This window comes from Molossus molossus, unplaced genomic scaffold, assembly GCF_014108415.1.
Source record: "Molossus molossus isolate mMolMol1 unplaced genomic scaffold, mMolMol1.p scaffold_m16_p_4, whole genome shotgun sequence".
In the NCBI taxonomy this organism is placed as follows: domain Eukaryota; kingdom Metazoa; phylum Chordata; class Mammalia; order Chiroptera; family Molossidae; genus Molossus; species Molossus molossus.
The window spans coordinates 126534529-126550381 of record NW_023425377.1 but is presented as its reverse complement, the minus strand read 5'-3'; the positions used below and the strand labels follow the sequence as shown (position 1 = coordinate 126550381).

General features: G+C 60.2%; 1 protein-coding gene and 1 non-coding gene across 2 annotated transcripts in view; one reads left to right on the top strand and one right to left on the bottom strand.

Moving 5' to 3' along the window:
- Window positions 1-311: 311 nt before the first annotated feature.
- Window positions 312-442, top strand: LOC118616677. Its single transcript, XR_004956659.1, has one exon. It is a non-coding gene; the product is annotated as a small nucleolar RNA SNORA24 (small nucleolar RNA).
- A 2642-nt stretch (window positions 443-3084) lies between these two features.
- Window positions 3085-15853, bottom strand: part of PRSS12 (serine protease 12) — a 58100-nt gene continuing 45331 nt past the window's right edge. The window contains exons 8-11 of the mRNA XM_036282292.1: window positions 15698-15776; window positions 14435-14557; window positions 5027-5307; window positions 3085-3392 (exon numbers count right to left, since the gene is read on the bottom strand). Coding sequence (XP_036138185.1) covers window positions 3085-3392; window positions 5027-5307; window positions 14435-14557; window positions 15698-15776 — 791 coding nt within the window. The remainder of the gene's footprint in view (window positions 3393-5026; window positions 5308-14434; window positions 14558-15697; window positions 15777-15853) is intronic.

Below are 15853 nucleotides of genomic sequence, written 5' to 3'. Positions count from 1 at the left end.
GGACGGAACCGTCGGGCCTGGTCCAGATGCGGCGGCGGCGGGAGCCCCGTCGTGCCCGGCGGAGGGAGCCTCGGGAGCCTGCCGGCCGGGAGGGCTGAGCGCGCGCGCGAGTCCTGAGGTCGCGCAGCCGCCACGTGCGTCCCGGGCCGGCGGGCCGAGGCGGGGCGCCCGCGAGGCCGGGAAGGTCGGGCCGCTGGGGTCCACGTGGCCGTGGCGCGTCCGGCCGGCGGGACAGCGGCCGCCTGCGGGCAGCGGCCGAGGGCCCCGCGGTGAGCAGTGCCGGCGGGGGCGCGGGCGGGCGGGCGCGCGGGCTCCATGTGTCTTTGGGACCTGCCGGCTGTGGCAGTCTCCCTTCCTAGCCATGGAAGAGCATTTTCTTGTTTATTGGCAAAGCTGTCACCATCTAATTGGTATCAGATTCTGACTTGCACAAGTGACATTCTTCCCTCCTGCAACCGCGGAGGCCGCGGGCTTGCGCGGAGGCCGGTTTCTCCGATGTCTGCGAAGTGGGGCTCACTGTCCCGAGGGGTGATGATGGGAGACGAGGGCGTTTTCCTTTTTCGTATCTCGGGGTTAATCTTAAATGGCAAAGGGGTCGTAACGGGTGTGGCCCGTCCTGCTGGCGTTTTGTAATTGGAAAGGCTGCCGGGCCGGCGGGAAGTAACTGAAATGCCTCCGGAAATCTCGGCTCCGAGTTGGACGCATCGGGATCCTATAAAACTCTTCCTCTCTTGCAGGGATCGCGAGAAGTGCGGGGCGGCCGTGACGTCAGAGCTGGCAGCGCCTGCCCTGGGCGGTGCTGTTCAGGAGGCCGGCGAGGCCGTGTTTCCAGTGTGGGCCTGAATGTTGTCTTGAGTGGAGAATAGGGGAGCGCCCTTGTTGTAACTAAATAAAACGCTTGGCTCATCCGGATCTTCCCTGTGCCCTGGCTGATTGGGGAGTGGGCTGTGATGGCCCGGAGAACAGGCCGCCTCCTGTAACTGTCGGGAGAGCTGGCGGGGTGGGGGTGGGGCGAGGGAGGCTTGTAAGGCCCACAGCATAGAGAGAAGGGGGTCACATACATAAAACCGGGTGGAAGGGAGTCACCATACAGAAGATTCTGCAGCCATATGAGGTGAAAGACTGCACTTTATTTACACACATGTGACCGGCACATTGGTATCGTACAAGAGTCACATTTAACAAGTCAGCTCAAATAAAGGCATAGTATAGGAACCAGAGGTTTGGCTTTGTGAGTGAGGGGGCTTCGCCACCTGTCGTTTTAGGGCGGCGATGCTTGCTTCAGGTGTGAGGAGTTCCGGTCGGGATGAGTTTTGTCATCTGCAGGGCACGTGTATCCCAAGTCCTTGGGCAAGTGCACTGTAGCTCATCTCCCCGTGGGAATTTAAAAAGTTTCCCTCTATCAAGAGCTTTAAGAAAAGTTTTAATGGCATTTCATTCAATGGTATAGCGTTGCATTTCTACAAAGTAACAAGCTATTAAGCAAAGCACCATTAAGTTAGCACCAGTTTTTCACAAAACAGGACAGTCTGATTCAGAAGGAAAGGGAAGGCCCTTAAAAGGACGGGGTGTCCATTCTCAATCCTAAAATTCACTCCTCATAACCGGTCTTTATGCAGCTATTCTTGGACACAGGAGAGCTAAACTATCTGGGATTTGGGGAAGGATTCATGACACCAAAACGCTGGAATAGGACCACTCAGGTATCCTGAGGGGCACAGCTTTTCTATTCAGACTGCACTGCCACCAAGACCATCCTGTAGCTACAGAGAAAGCTATTCCTTACCCTTTGGGAAAAGTTCCCTTGAGGTGGGAGAGCCATGGTGCAAAAGACCACTGTCGGCATTGGGGCCCCTTTGGGAGTTTGACCTCTAGGCCTGTAAGCATGAGGTGCACTGAGCACAGCCTGGGGATAAATGAAGAGGCTACTCAGCTTCACCACTGGAGGCGCAGGAAGCCTTGTTACATGGGACCCTGGGCCTGGCCTTCGGGAATCAGGTTTGAGTCCCTTCCCGTGGAGTTAACAGTAGGTGGCGCTGGTCATGGTGCAGAAAAGAGCGCAGAGCTAAGGCACTAGCACCCAGCTACAGACGAAGTGGTCAAGTGGCCAGGGCAGGTATGTTAACAAGTAGGGTGGGTGAATTAGGTTATGCACCCAAGAACTGAAGATATTCTTCATTGTGTTACCAGGAATTCTTTCACATTTTCTAGTACGATGCGAGGAAGGTAGTGTTTTCATGGTGTTGGCCGTAGTGCCTGGTACAAAGGCTTCCCTCAGGACTACTGTGAAAGTGAGCCTGCACCGGTCTAGGTACTCAGGAGAATTCCTACCTCGGCCCCGTGATTCCTCACTTGACAATGATGCTTGAAGATTTGTCAGCCTTTGGAATAAGAAACTGAGTTTAAACTTTCGTAAACAAAAAACAATGACTTATTCTGAGTGTAGCAATGATTATTTTTTTAATCCTCACCAGAGGATATTTTTCCATTTACCTTCAGCTAGAGAGTGAGGGAGAGAGAAACATCTACGTGAGAAACATCAATTGGCTGCCTCCCACACAACCCCAACCAGGGCCAGGGATGGAACCGAAACCTAGGTATGTGCCCTTGAGCAGATTCGAACCCGTGACTCCGGTCCTCGGGCCAATGCTCCAACCACTGAGCCAAACTGGCCAGAGCATGATGTATTTTTTATGTCAAATATGGGCACTTAATATGAATCCATACATCACTGATTCAATTATAAGGAGTTCTCCAAAAAAAGGTAAAAACAGCATTACTGCACCATCAATAAACAGTCCCCAGAGAACTCTGAGAAACAGAAGGGGTAAGTTCAGTTCAACTGAGAATAAATGCAGTCTAGTGAAATGAACAACGCTAATGTAGGACGATCGCGACCACGAGGTATCTAACAAATGTTCACATCAGAACTCCCCAGGCAGCAGAGGGGTACACAGGTTCTACCACAACACCGCCTGTCCAGGGACTCGGGCCCCACTGGCTGACATCTCAGAGTGGACTCCTGTGCAGGCTGAACGTTTCCCACAGATTTCTTTAAATATTTTCTCTCGAGGTTTCCATGAATTACAGTTTGGTGACACTTTTTATCCAAGGTACAAAGGCCGAAACTTTGGTATACACGCCAGGTGAATCCTTGACCCCACAGCCGTGCCCCCAGGAGGTCACCCCATACACAGCCCAGCTGGCTCCCGGCCGCTCGCACACGAGGGGCCCCCCGCTGTCCCCCTGGCAGCTGTCCACACGGCTGTGCTCGCGGAGGTTCCCGGCACAGAGCATCCTCCTGGTGAAGCGGCCCTTGTAGCGCTCTTCACACACCCTCCTGGGCAGCAAGGGGACGCCGGCCTGCTGCAGGGTCCTGGAGTAGGCTCGCCCTGCGCAGAGCAGACCGTGTGCGTTAGTCGCTTCCAGCCCGAGCCCTCAAAGCTGCATGCAACAGTCAGGGACATTTAATAGTCCTAACACACGCCCCTTGTGACGTCAGTGCAGTGAATGGCACACGGCGTCACCTGCCTTTGTCACATCTGCGCTCGGCCCCTCTTGCCCGCCACTGACCTGTTGTCGGTGCTGAGTTTCAGAAGAACAACAGGAACATGTGCACTTGCTACAGGCAGGTGACCTGGAGCAAGCACGTGGGGGGCGCTCGTGTTCGGTCTGTGCGTTACGCTGAGGGTGGACACGTGTGGTATTAGCACGTCCACTCCTCAGATCACCTGCCTCACTGACTCGGGGATTAACTACAAATGACAGCTATCTATAAGCATGGGCGGTGACAAAGACTGTCCTGAATAGAGCATCGTCATAAAGACCAGAAGCGAGACACCTGTGTAAGGCTTCGGTCTAAGGCTCCACCTGTGTGCACTCGCTGGGGAGCCCCGGCGCTGAGCGGCTGCAGTGGTCATCGCTGTGTCGTCCACGACAGCTCGTTCTCGGACCAAAATCCCACCTTACTCTGCTCCTACTCATCTGGAGTGACCCATCCCTGATAACACGCTCTGTGAATGTCCATCCCGTGTCATTGCTGTGGCCTCGGATGTGGTGTCTGCAGGAAGGTGAGTGAACCTTCCCGGGGGAGTGGTCACGGTTCCGACAAACGTGCCCCTTCTCAGGCCCCGGCGGCCTCGGCAGCACGGCGCGGGGAACACCCAGGCCTGGACTCACCTGGTAACCACGGGCTCCGTGTGTACCTTCCCAGGCTGCCCCAAGGCCTTGTCCGGGTCTACGCCTGCTCAGATGCCTGTCACCGCGGGCGTGACAGCAGTGCAGACCCGACCCAACGAGCCTGTGGCAGTTTGCTGGGGAAGCCTCAGGCCATCCCCCCAGAGCATGCTTCGTGCCCCGCTACAGTGGGGAGCCCTCAGCCCACCGCTGCTCCTTACTGGGCAATCGTCTGGGCCCAGCACCTCACTGAGGTGCCCGCTCGGAGGTCTCCGGGCCCGTCCTGAGTGGTCACTGGCTGACGCACTGTTTACTTCCACATCCAGGGGACAGAGCTGCTGGCCTGGGGACAGAGCCGCTGACCCTTGCCTGGGGGCCAGCGTGGGAGGGGCGGGGTGTGGGGGGAGGAGCCCGTGTGGGTGGGGTCCCTCCAGGGCTACGCCGCAGCTCACACAGGGTTAGGAATTCTCTGCCAGACTTAGTTTGATCAAGGGCCCCTTACTAAGGAGCAGACTGCCCAGCACCACAGCCAGTGCCTGGGGGGAGCTTTCTCGAATACCCAGCAGGCCCCCGCTTGGGGTGGGTCCTGAAATCTTCCTGTCTCCTCACCGGAAGGAGAACTTAGTGGAGGCTCCCTGCCCCTTGAACTCCAAGGCGGCTGAGCTCTGCCCTTGGGCGGGACTTCCAAGGGAATCCAGCAGCGCCCGGTGTGAATCACAGGCCTGACCACACGCTGGCAGAACTGCAAACAACTCGCCCGAACCCACGAAGCCTTCACAACCAGCTGCGAGCACACGCGAGGTATGGGTGCCCCCGGCCCGGCAAGGAGCCCATCCGTCCCCTCCCTTACCTGTGTCCCCCCACCCTGTGATGTGGCAGTTGGAGGCCGTCTTCTGGGGCCGTTCCCGCCACAGCGGCAGGCAGGCGGGCAGGACGTGGCCGCTGAGCCGGGCGCACCGCTCGCCGGGGCCCCGCAGTCGCACCAGGGCGATGTCGTAGTCGCTGCTGTTGGGCCGGTACGCCCCGTGAACCACGATCTGCTCCACCCCGATTTCCTCCTCAAACTCCTCGGGCACCAGCGTGTGGTAGTCCCCGACCCGGACGGCGTAGCTCCGCGGGCCGTGCCCGTACCTGCGGGACAGACAGCTCCTCAGGGGCCTGTCCCAGGGCCGGGAGCCGGCGGCCGACCGAACAAGGCTCCCGTGGGCCGGCTTCACCACCCCCCGGGGGGCTTCACCTCTCTCCATTGCTCGCCCCCCATCCCGGCTTCGTCCCAGTCACTCTGGCTTCCAGCCCACCTCCTAGCGGCGGAAGGGAAATGACATTTAGCAGCTCCCATCGTGACTTTCTCCCCCAAAACATGAGTCTTCCACCGGACCGGCACTTGAACGTGAGTTTAGAGAAGTGGGCGTTTCTGGTGACTGCCTGTCTGTACCCATAACGTCCCATCTGCTCCGTCTGCCGCTGGAAGTCAGAGTCGCTCCGACATTCTGACGGCCCCAAGGAAGGCTCTGCACCGGGTGAAGTGATTTGCTAAGCGGCGCAGAAGGACGACCCTCGCACAGCCTCTGCCGGAGACCTGGAAGCTCACAGGTCCGGGCTTCCTCGGGGTCCCCGCGTCCAACCTTAAGTCACCCCCTCCCGCAGGCAGAGGCCCTTTACGTGTTGCACCTGGAGGTCATCCCGTGGGTTCCCCCTCAAAACAGAAGCGACATTCAGGGTCATGTCACATCCTGAAACTAAAAAGTAATAGTCACAGACTATTTAGGTAATTCTCACTCCACTTCCACTTTCTGTATGCTGGCACCGTGATTATATTATAAAGGGTCGATACGCCGAATTCATGTGCTCAGGGTCTAACGCGAAACCCGTCACTTCAGCTGCTTGACGGGCGTCTGACAGCCTGGCCAGTGTGGCTCAGGGGACTGAGCGCCGCCCCCTGGACGGAGAGGTCCCAGCTCCACCCCAGTCAGGGCACAGCCGGGCTGTGGGCTCCATCCCAGTAGGGGGCGTGCAGGAGGCAGCTGATGGATGTTTCTCTCATCCTCTCCCTTCTCTCTCTAAAATCAATACCAACATATTAAAAAAATTTTAAAGAAGCTCTTCACAAACCTGTCTCCATTCAAACCATTCACAATGTCCCCCTCCCTCGTCCTCATTGGGCAAAAACTGATTTTATCTTCCAAGTCTCGAGTCAGGGATACCGAGCAAGCACTCCGGCCCTGCCCCAAACTGACCCATCCTCCGATCGCTCCCAACAGCAGCGTCGTGGCCTTGGGACAGTCTGGGACGCGGTGGGGGCGAAGCCTCCTCCGCTGTGAGGACCACGTCTCGCTCCCTTGCTGCGGTCACGCCAGGGGCAGCGCAGGCTGAGGTCCGCAGTGTGACTGTGGACTTGGTCCCAGGCTGCTCCAGAGAACAGACCGAGGGACCCTCTTCTGCAACGTATTTCGAGGTCTTTCTAGCTGAGCTTTTGTTATTTTGACAGACTTGATTCTACTCAAACATGTTTCTAAAATAAGTGTTTCGGGTTTGGGCTGACAGGCCCTCACCGTTGTTTGCTTTGCTGAAAGGCCTTCGACTCCCCCGCAAATAAAACTCGGATGAGACTGTCAGACAAGTGGGAGCAGGAGACAGCCGCTGGGCAAGTCGGGCCCCCGACCCCAGAGCCTGCAGTTAACCGGCAACACGCGTCAGACTTGAAGACCGCGGTGAAGGCAGGTCGCAGGGTCCCGTTCTCCGCGTTCCCCAGGTACGTATCTCTCTGAAAAGAGCATTTCAGCCCTGGCCGGGTGGCCCTGCGGTCGGAGCAGCACCCCATGCACCACAGGTGGCGAATTTGACTTCCGGTCAGAGCACATGCCCAGGTTGCAGGTCTGATGCCCGGTTGGGATGCGGGGGGGAGACAACAGACAGATGTCCCTCCTCGTCCTCTGAAATCAGTAATAAAACTGTGATGACGGCACCTGATACCAGCCCACCTCTGGCTCACCTCCCTGTCACCTCTGACACACGCGAGGCCTCGGGCTCCGCTGTCTGCATGACGCCCCAAGGGGCCCACAAGCCTGCTGTGCAGACGGTTCCCGTGGCTCAGACAGCAGTGGCCTCCGTGGGGAACCTGCTCAGTCCCGACAGTGCTCAGAAGCTGATTAGCATGAGCGACGGCCGTACACTCGTCTCCCCAAGACCGTGTTCCTAGGAGCTCTGCCCCAGCCCAGGTCGAGGTGGGACACATGCTGACCTGACACACCTCCCTGTTACCTGTGGCTCACCTCCTTGCCACCTCTGACACACCTCCCTGCCACCTGTGGCTCACCTCCCTGCCACCTGTGGCTCACCTCCCTGCCACCTCTGACACACCTCCCTGCCACCTGTGGCTCACCTCCCTGCCACCTGTGACACACCTCCCTGTCACCTGTGGCTCACCTCTGTCACCCCCGACACACCTCCCTGTCACCTCTGACACACCTCCCTGTCACCTGTGGCTCACCTCCCTGTCACCTCTGACACACCTCCCTGTCACCTCTGACACACCTCCCTGTCACCCCCGACACACCTCCCTGCCACCTGTGGCTCACCTCCCTGCCACCTGTGGCTCACCTCCCTGTCACCTCTGGCTCACCTCTGTCACCTGACACACCTCCCTGTCAACTGTGGCTCACCTCTCAGTTACAAAGATCTGACCTTTCTGATTTTCGGAGCCACAATCTGATGATTTCCAGCTGCTACACCATTTCCGGACAAAGAGTCAGAAAGATAAAACAGGTAAAGCTATATTCTGGATCAAATCAAATTTGCAGAATTACAGAAATAAGAGGCGTTTGGGGTAGATTCTTTCTTGCAAAGTGGTGTTTGTTATCAGACTAAGCAACTCACAGGAATCAGTTTAACATTCGGGGACTCCCTCTCCTGACACGGGTGCCCCACCACCACCCGAGGGGACACTGCCGTCTGAAGTCCGTGTGGCGCTAACACGCGGGGAATGTGCAGTGAGGCGGAGGCCCTGGCCGTCTGACTCCTCGGTGACCCGGGCCTCGGTGACCTCCCGCCTCTGAGAGCTGAGGGTGGCGAGAGGGGCCTCGTTAGACACTGCCACCGCCCCAAGTATCTGGCACACGCAGAGCCGCAGCACGAAGTGGGTGTGGCGGGCACGGGTCTGAGCGGTGCAGGCTGGGCTCAGCCCGCCCAGCAGTCTGTTTGTCCCATGGTGAGGGTTTCAGAACCGTGACTCCTCTAGACGGCAAACCAGATCAAGGCCGGCAGCCCTCAGCCCCGGACAAACCACACGGGTGCAATGACAGCTGAGCCTCACCGATGGCCAGGCCGCCCCCCAAGAACAAGGCGCGGAGCAGGGGAAGTCAGAACCCATCACACGGGCCAGGAGCCGGAGGGGGCGGGCAGAGCTCCCTTCTAACCTGAACTAAACCAGACGTGCGAGAACCTGGAAGGGAGTCTCCACACTTCCCGAGGGAGCCTGTCTCTTTGGGCACATCTCAGTTTCCCGTGATTAAGGGAGGGCTGCTCTAATCCAGAGCCCAGAGCCCCGAAGAGCACAATCCGCAGCTCGTTCTAATCGCTGGTAACTGTGCTCACGCCACGAGCGAACTCTGCACTGAGACATGAGGTGTAGCCTCCTTCGCTCTTCGAAACGGAAGCCAGTGGAACCCGAGAAGGTGACGGGCCAAGTCGGATGGATAATGTAGCTCATTGCAAACATCTCCCCGCTCACACTCAGGGGTGCATCACATCCACAGTGCATCACAGCCGCAGGACCCACCTGCTCTCCACACTCGGACTGTGCCTTCTGCTGTGCGCAGAGAAGGGGAGACACAGAATGACTGGGGGGGCACAGAATGGCCCAGGGGACACACAGAATGGCCCGGGGGACACACAGAATGGCCCGGGGGAGACACAGAATGACTGGGGGGGCACAGAATGGCCCGGGGGACACACAGAATGGCCCGGGGACACGCAGAATGGCCCGGGGGACACACAGAATGGCCCAGGGAGCAGTCACCTGCCGATCTAGGGCTGAAGCACCAGGGTCCTCCAGGGGCCCAGCACTGGTGGCCACATCCACTCTGGCAGCTGAGCCGGAGCCCTCACGCCCCGATCACTCAGGAGCCGCCATGCGAGCCAAGCAATGGGCGAGACACTTGGCTCTGCAAACACAAACGAGGCGGTTACCCACCCAGCCATCATCTGGCAGGAGCAGGCCAACGTGTCCATGGACAAACACAAACACGAGCCTGAGAAAGACCCTCCAGGGAACCCAAGAGTCAGATCAAAGTTTTCAACCTCAGGGGCTTCGGGGTCATGTCCCCAGTCCCATGCTTTCCGCCTCGGACCCCTCAGCTGTAACGCCGAGTCCTGCACAGCAGGAGGTCGGAACCGAAGCGGCTGAGGCGTCTCCCTGAGTGCTGACCCAGCTCCCCAGGTCGGTGCCGTGCCCACTCCCCTACCCGTCTGCGGAACAAGACCATCCGCGGTCCTGACTTTGGCTGAGCATCCTCTCTGATTCCTTCCTGCAGACCCCACCTCCATACCACCCGGAGCCGGTCCTGAACTCTTCGGCGGGATGTCACAGCCCCCACCACACAGACAGACAACTGGGCTCCAAGGGAAACGATCCCCACGAGGTTCAACCATCCGCCACGGAGGAGCTGGGACTGCAGCCTGGTCGCAGCGGGAGGGCCACTCCTCTGGTCACTGTGGATGGGTCTGTCCAGTGTCCCTCCCTCCCCTCTTCTCTCCCACCCCGGTCTCCACCGCAGCAGACTTACAACTCGCCCCCTCCAGTCCCTTCACGGTGGGTCTCAATCCCTTGGTGACCCAGACCCATCTGAGTCCCTGCAGAGCAAGGCTGTGAGCTCATCTGCAGGTTTCCGTACACGAGAAGCTCATCCGTGGGCCCTGGACCAGCGGCCTGGCTTTACCCGCTCAGATGCACCCTGAACGTCGCCAAACGACTCACCGCCTACAACTCCTCTGCGATCCCACTTCGAGCCTCACAAACCTCGAGTGGGCCCAGGCCCGCAGACCAATGAGTCGCGGGTTGGATTCCAGCCAAGGGCATGTACCTCAGTTGTGGTTCGTCCCCAGCCCTGGTCGGTGTCGTGTGGGAGACAACCAGTCGATGTGTCCCTCTTACATTGGTGTTTCTCTCTCTCTCTCTCTCCCTATCTGAAGATAAATAGAAAAATATCCTTGGGTGAGGATTAAAAAATAAAACACCTTGAGTGGGTCCCCACCACCTGCTGAATGAAACTGACACTCACCACCCTGAGTTCTAGGCCTTCCCTGCTCCTCATGTTAAGTCCCAAACCCAGACCCCCACCCCACGGAGTGCCACGGCCCTTCCTCCCCACTCGGCCCTCACCTTCGGACGCCACCGGCCCCACCTCTCTGCTTCACAGACCTTCCTGCCACCAGCCACCTCTGGACTGGCTGAGGGTCGAAGAAGTAAAAATCAACAACTACAACCAAAACCTCTTTCTTACTTCAGAACAAAAATCAGCCCTGGCCGGTTTGGCTCAGCGGTTAGAGCGCCGGCCGGTGGACCAGTGAGTCCCGGGTTTGGTTCCAGTCAGGGGCACCTACCTTAGTTGCAGCTCCTCCCTGGCCCCGGTCGGGGTCATACGGGAGGCAGCCAGTCCACGTGTCTCTCTTGCATCAATGTTTATCTCTCTCTCCCCTTCCCCCCTCCCACTCTGTCTGAAGATAAATGGAAAAATACCCTCGGGTGAGGATTAAAACAATAAAGTAAAAGCAAACGAATACAACAAGAACCACGTATCTCCCTTAACGTCTGTGTCAACCTCTGTGGTGTCTGAAGCCACAGGTGACAGGTGGAGTAAGGCTCCGCACCACCTCCCCTTGTGCGGGCCCTCGAGGGGGCGCCGGCTGAGCAGGGGCCCGCCCACTGCGGCACTGCCTGGGCGCCCCGGAGGCACGGCTCTCGGCTGCCGTGCTGACTGCTCCGTGGGCAGCCGCCCTCCATCACCGCCTCCCACGGAGGCCAACGGCACTGAAGCCACCGGGCCTTCCCCGCTCATCTGTGTTTGAGCCACATTCCCCGGAACTGAAGCAGCCCGAGCTGGGCTCAGCTCCCTGGACTCGGCCCATGAGACCCTTGGCCGCGGGGAGACGGTCTCCTGGCATCCAGACTGACTGACTCCGCCTCAGCGTCCGGCCAGCTCAGTGACCGACACGTTCACTAGGACAAGGACGAGCGTCCTGTCAACCCCTGGACTCTTCCTCCTGGTCGTTCTCCGAACGTCCAGACCACGGCCATTCAGCGAGCATGCAGTCCGCGAGGGTGCTTGGGAAACACACACGCGCGTGGGCCTCGGCTCCAGAGACTCAGCCGACCGGAGTAAAGCCTAGGAGTCGGATTAGCGAGCTGAACCTATCCACGCTGCAGTGGAAAGACCACACCGGCAAGTGGCGAAGTGTTCTTGACCCAGGCTGTCCGCCATGGGAACGTCCTCTCCTGAGGTCCACACATTTCTCAAACTTTAAAGGAGTCCGACATGTTTAAATGGATTAGAATTAAACCAACTTCATCAGAAAGAGAGCACAAGCGAGGGGAAGGCCGCACCTGTGCCGGAGAAGGGGCGTTTGTGACATGACAAGGGCTGTGTTCACAGAGCACAAACCTGTAAAAAGTGTTATAACCCAGTAATTCTCCATCTGCTAGAAGAAGGAACCTCCCCTGGGTTCCTTAAGCCCGAGTTGTTTTTGCAAAAACTCTTGAAGAGGAAGGTATGCATCAGCCATGACCATGAGCTTAACTAATCAGGAGATGCCAGACGGGACAATGAGGCATTCAAGGCTGGGGTCTAGTAAATGTTAAGAAATATAAAACAAACAACTTGTACAGCTACTAACTGCTGATATCTGCTTCTGTACACGTAGCTTGCTTACTCTGCTAAACTCTTGAGTAACCCCTGTCCTATATAAGCAACCCTCCCCCTGAGCTCGGGGCTGCAGTTCTCCTCTGTGTAGGTTGGCTGCAGTCCCTGCGCAGGTAGCTCCTAATATTCAAAATTACTTGATGTCTGAGTGAGGATGACTCTCCTGGGTTACAACAAAAAGTCCACTACAAAACGACAGCCCAATAGAAAAGTCTGCAGAGGATACAAACAACGAATTCACGAAGAAGAAGACACTAATCAGGGAAACGGATGTTTTAAAAATCCCAAACCTCAAAGATCGGCAAGAACTAAAAATGTGGGGGGCACCACGCTGGGCGGGATGCGAGGAGTCCCCATGCGGTGGGTGCAACCGGGCACCGTCACCTCGAAAGGAGCTCAGCAGAGCCCAGCGACACCCCATGCTCCACGCTGCCAGCGTGTACCAACGAAGCGCATTGAGGGGTCCACGCAGCGCCCTCTGCGGAGACCCCCGCACGGCCCGTGAGCAGGGAACAGGGACACTGCTCCGTCTCCCAGCGGGACTGAACTTCAGCTGGGGGTCGGGGTGGACGTGGCCCCACCCACCCACCGCAAGACCTCGGGAGAGCCCCTGAGAGGACGGGAACCGAGGCTCCGCTCGGAAGGTCGCTTTCACACTACGGCGCACGGTTTACTTCAACGTGTGCAGGGAGCACCTTCAAATACACACAGCAGAGCCCAGCACCGGTCACCGAACCGGGACCGGAGCGCAGGACGGGAGGCAGGGAGGAGCTGCGGAGCGGACGCCCCACACCCTGATGCCTGCTCCCCGGTTTCTTTTGGGGGCGTGCCTCTGAACTGGGAGACGTCAGACTGGACGGACAAAGTGTTTGGGAGAAGAAACCATCAGGACGCCACCTGCCCTCCTGGAAGGCACAGGCAGAAATCTAGAACACAAACAGCAAGACCCGAAGGCGCACGGCCACCAAACTGCACCCGCCCCCCTTCCTAATTACATTACAGGGGTCCCTAGCTCTCTGGGGACAGGATGTGGCCCCAGGAGATGTTCTCGGGGAAGCACTCACATAGCTGCCCCCAGAGAACACCTTCTGTTCTCCTAAGTCCAGACTCCGTCTAACACCAGGGCAGCGAGCAGCTTCCGGAGGGCCCTCTGCCCCCGCTCCCTCCCTGGTGTCCACGGCCCCGGGTACAGACCAGGGCGGCCCACCGCCTGGCCAGGCGCCCTGGTACCACCTGCTGGAGAGCAGGAAGGGGCGGGGCCGAGCGGGAAGGAAGGGGCGGGGCTGAGCGGGAAGGAAGGGGCGGGGCTGAGCGGGAAGGAAGGGGCGGGGGCTGAGCGGGAAGGAAGGGGCGGGGCTGAGCGGGAAGGAAGGGCCGGGGCTGAGCGGGAAGGAAGGGCCCAGGGGCTGAGCGGGAAGGAAGGGGCGGGGCTGAGCGGGAAGGAAGGGCCCAGGGGCTGAGCGGGAAGGAAGGGGCGGGGCTGAGCGGGAAGGAAGGGGCGGGGCTGAGCGGGAAGGAAGGGGCGGGGCTGAGCGGGAAGGAAGGGGCGGGGCTGAGCGGGAAGGAAGGGGCGGGGCTGAGCGGGAAGGAAGGGCCGGGGCTGAGCGGGAAGGAAGGGGCGGGGCTGAGCGGGAAGGAAGGGGCGGGGCTGAGCGGGAAGGAAGGGGCGGGGGCTGAGCGGGAAGGAAGGGGCGGGGCTGAGCGGGAAGGAAGGGCCGGGGGCTGAGCGGGAAGGAAGGGCCGGGGCTGAGCGGGAAGGAAGGGGCGGGGCTGAGCGGGAAGGAAGGGGCGGGGCTGAGCGGGAAGGAAGGGTCCAGGGGCTGAGCGGGGAGGAAGGGCCGGGGCTGAGCGGGAAGGAAGGGGGGCGGGGGGGCTGAGCGGGAAGGAAGGGGCGGGGCTGAGCGGGGAGGAAGGGCCGGGGGCTGAGCAGGAAGGAAGGGCCGGGGCTGAGCGGGAAGGAAGGGGCGGGGGCTGAGCGGGAAGGAAGGGCCGAGGGCTGAGCGGGAAGGAAGGGCCGGGGGCTGAGCGGGAAGGAAGGGCCGGGGCTGAGCGGGAAGGAAGGGCCGAGGGCTGAGCGGGAAGGAAGGGCATGGGGGGGGCTGAGCGGGAAGGAAGGGCCGGGGGCTGAGCGGGAAGGAAGGGCCGGGGGCTGAGCGGGAAGGAAGGGCCGGGGGCTGAGCGGGAAGGAAGGGCATGGGGGGGGCTGAGCGGGAAGGAAGGGCCGGGGGCTGAGCGGGAAGGAAGGGCATGGGGGGGGCTGAGCGGGAAGGAAGGGCCGAGGCTGAGCGGGAAGGAAGGGCCGAGGCTGAGCGGGAAGGGCCGGCCGTGTGGGGTGCACCTACCTCTTGAAGCAGTGGGCGGCTGTCAGCACCCAGCAGCTGCTCAGGAGCGTGGCCCCGCAGAGCAGCCTGCCGTCTCCGTGGGACGACTTGAGCCGGAGCGACGCCTGCCAGGGCCAGCCGCCCCTGCGGAGAAAGTAAGCTGCTCGTCTACATCCCAGGAGGAAGGGAGGCGAAGGAACGCGTCCATTACGACACCGACTCAGCAGCTGTTGGGGGACGTGTAAAAGGATCCGGGAGACAGACCCCCTGCTTCCAGAAGGGTGCCCTCTAGCCCTGCACAGACGGGCACCGTCTGCACCCCTCCGGGCACCTGGAAACAAGCGGACCCCCTGCTTCATGACGGAAGTGTGCTCTCTCCCCCCCACTCTCCCCCGCGGCCTGAAGGGCTTTCCATCAGGGGACCAGCAGGCAAAACGATCATATCGAAACGAGTCGCGTCCACAAGTAGACTGTGGAAGCAATGGGTTCCTCAGCGACACACTGTCCAGCTGTCCGGCGGAAGGAGCCACGTACCTGTCAGCACCCGTATTCATAAACCAGGACAGCGACGTGAGGACGCATCCGAGGACCCTGAATGCTCAGTGTGGCCCGTGTTTAATTAGAAAATAACGTCCCTCGTGATGGCAGACAGCCCCCAATCCGTATCCCTGTGTGCAGTGTGCGAAACAATAACGCCGGGACACGAAGAAGCCAGGCTGCGGAACCCCGCTGTGGAACCCCGGCTGCGGGACCCCAGCTGTGGGACCCCGGATGCGGAACCCCGGCTGCGGGACCCCAGCTGCGGAACCCCTGCTGCGGGACCTCTGCTGCGGGACCCCAGCTGAGAAACCCCTGCTGCGGGACCCAGGCTGCGGAACCCCGACTGCGGACCCTGACTGCGGAACCCCTGCTGCGGGACCCCAGCTGAGAAACCCCTGCTGCGGAACCCCTGCTGCGGGACCCAGGCTGCGGAACCCCGACTGCGGACCCTGACTGCGGAACCCCTGCTGCGGGACCCCAGCTGAGAAACCCCTGCTGCGGAACCCCGGCTGCGGGACCCAGGCTGCGGAACCCCGACTGCGGACCCTGACTGCGGAACCCCTGCTGCGGGACCCCAGCTGAGAAACCCCTGCGGCGGAACCCCGGCTGCGGGACCCAGGCTGCGGAACCCCGACTGCGGAACCCCTGCTGCGGGACCCCAGCTGAGAAACCCCTGCTGCGAACACCGGCTGCGGGACCCAGGCTGCGGAACCGACTGCAGAACCCCGGCTGCGGAACCCTTACCTTAAAGAGTGTTTCCCGCCAATGATCCGCTTCTGCCGCCGGTGCAGCGGCCTGAGCCCGCAGACGGCCGGGAGGGGCGCTGGGCAGACAGGGGTGAGGGTGAGGACCGCGCTCTCAGACCGCCCCAGGGAGGAGCACAGACCTGCTGCTCCTTCC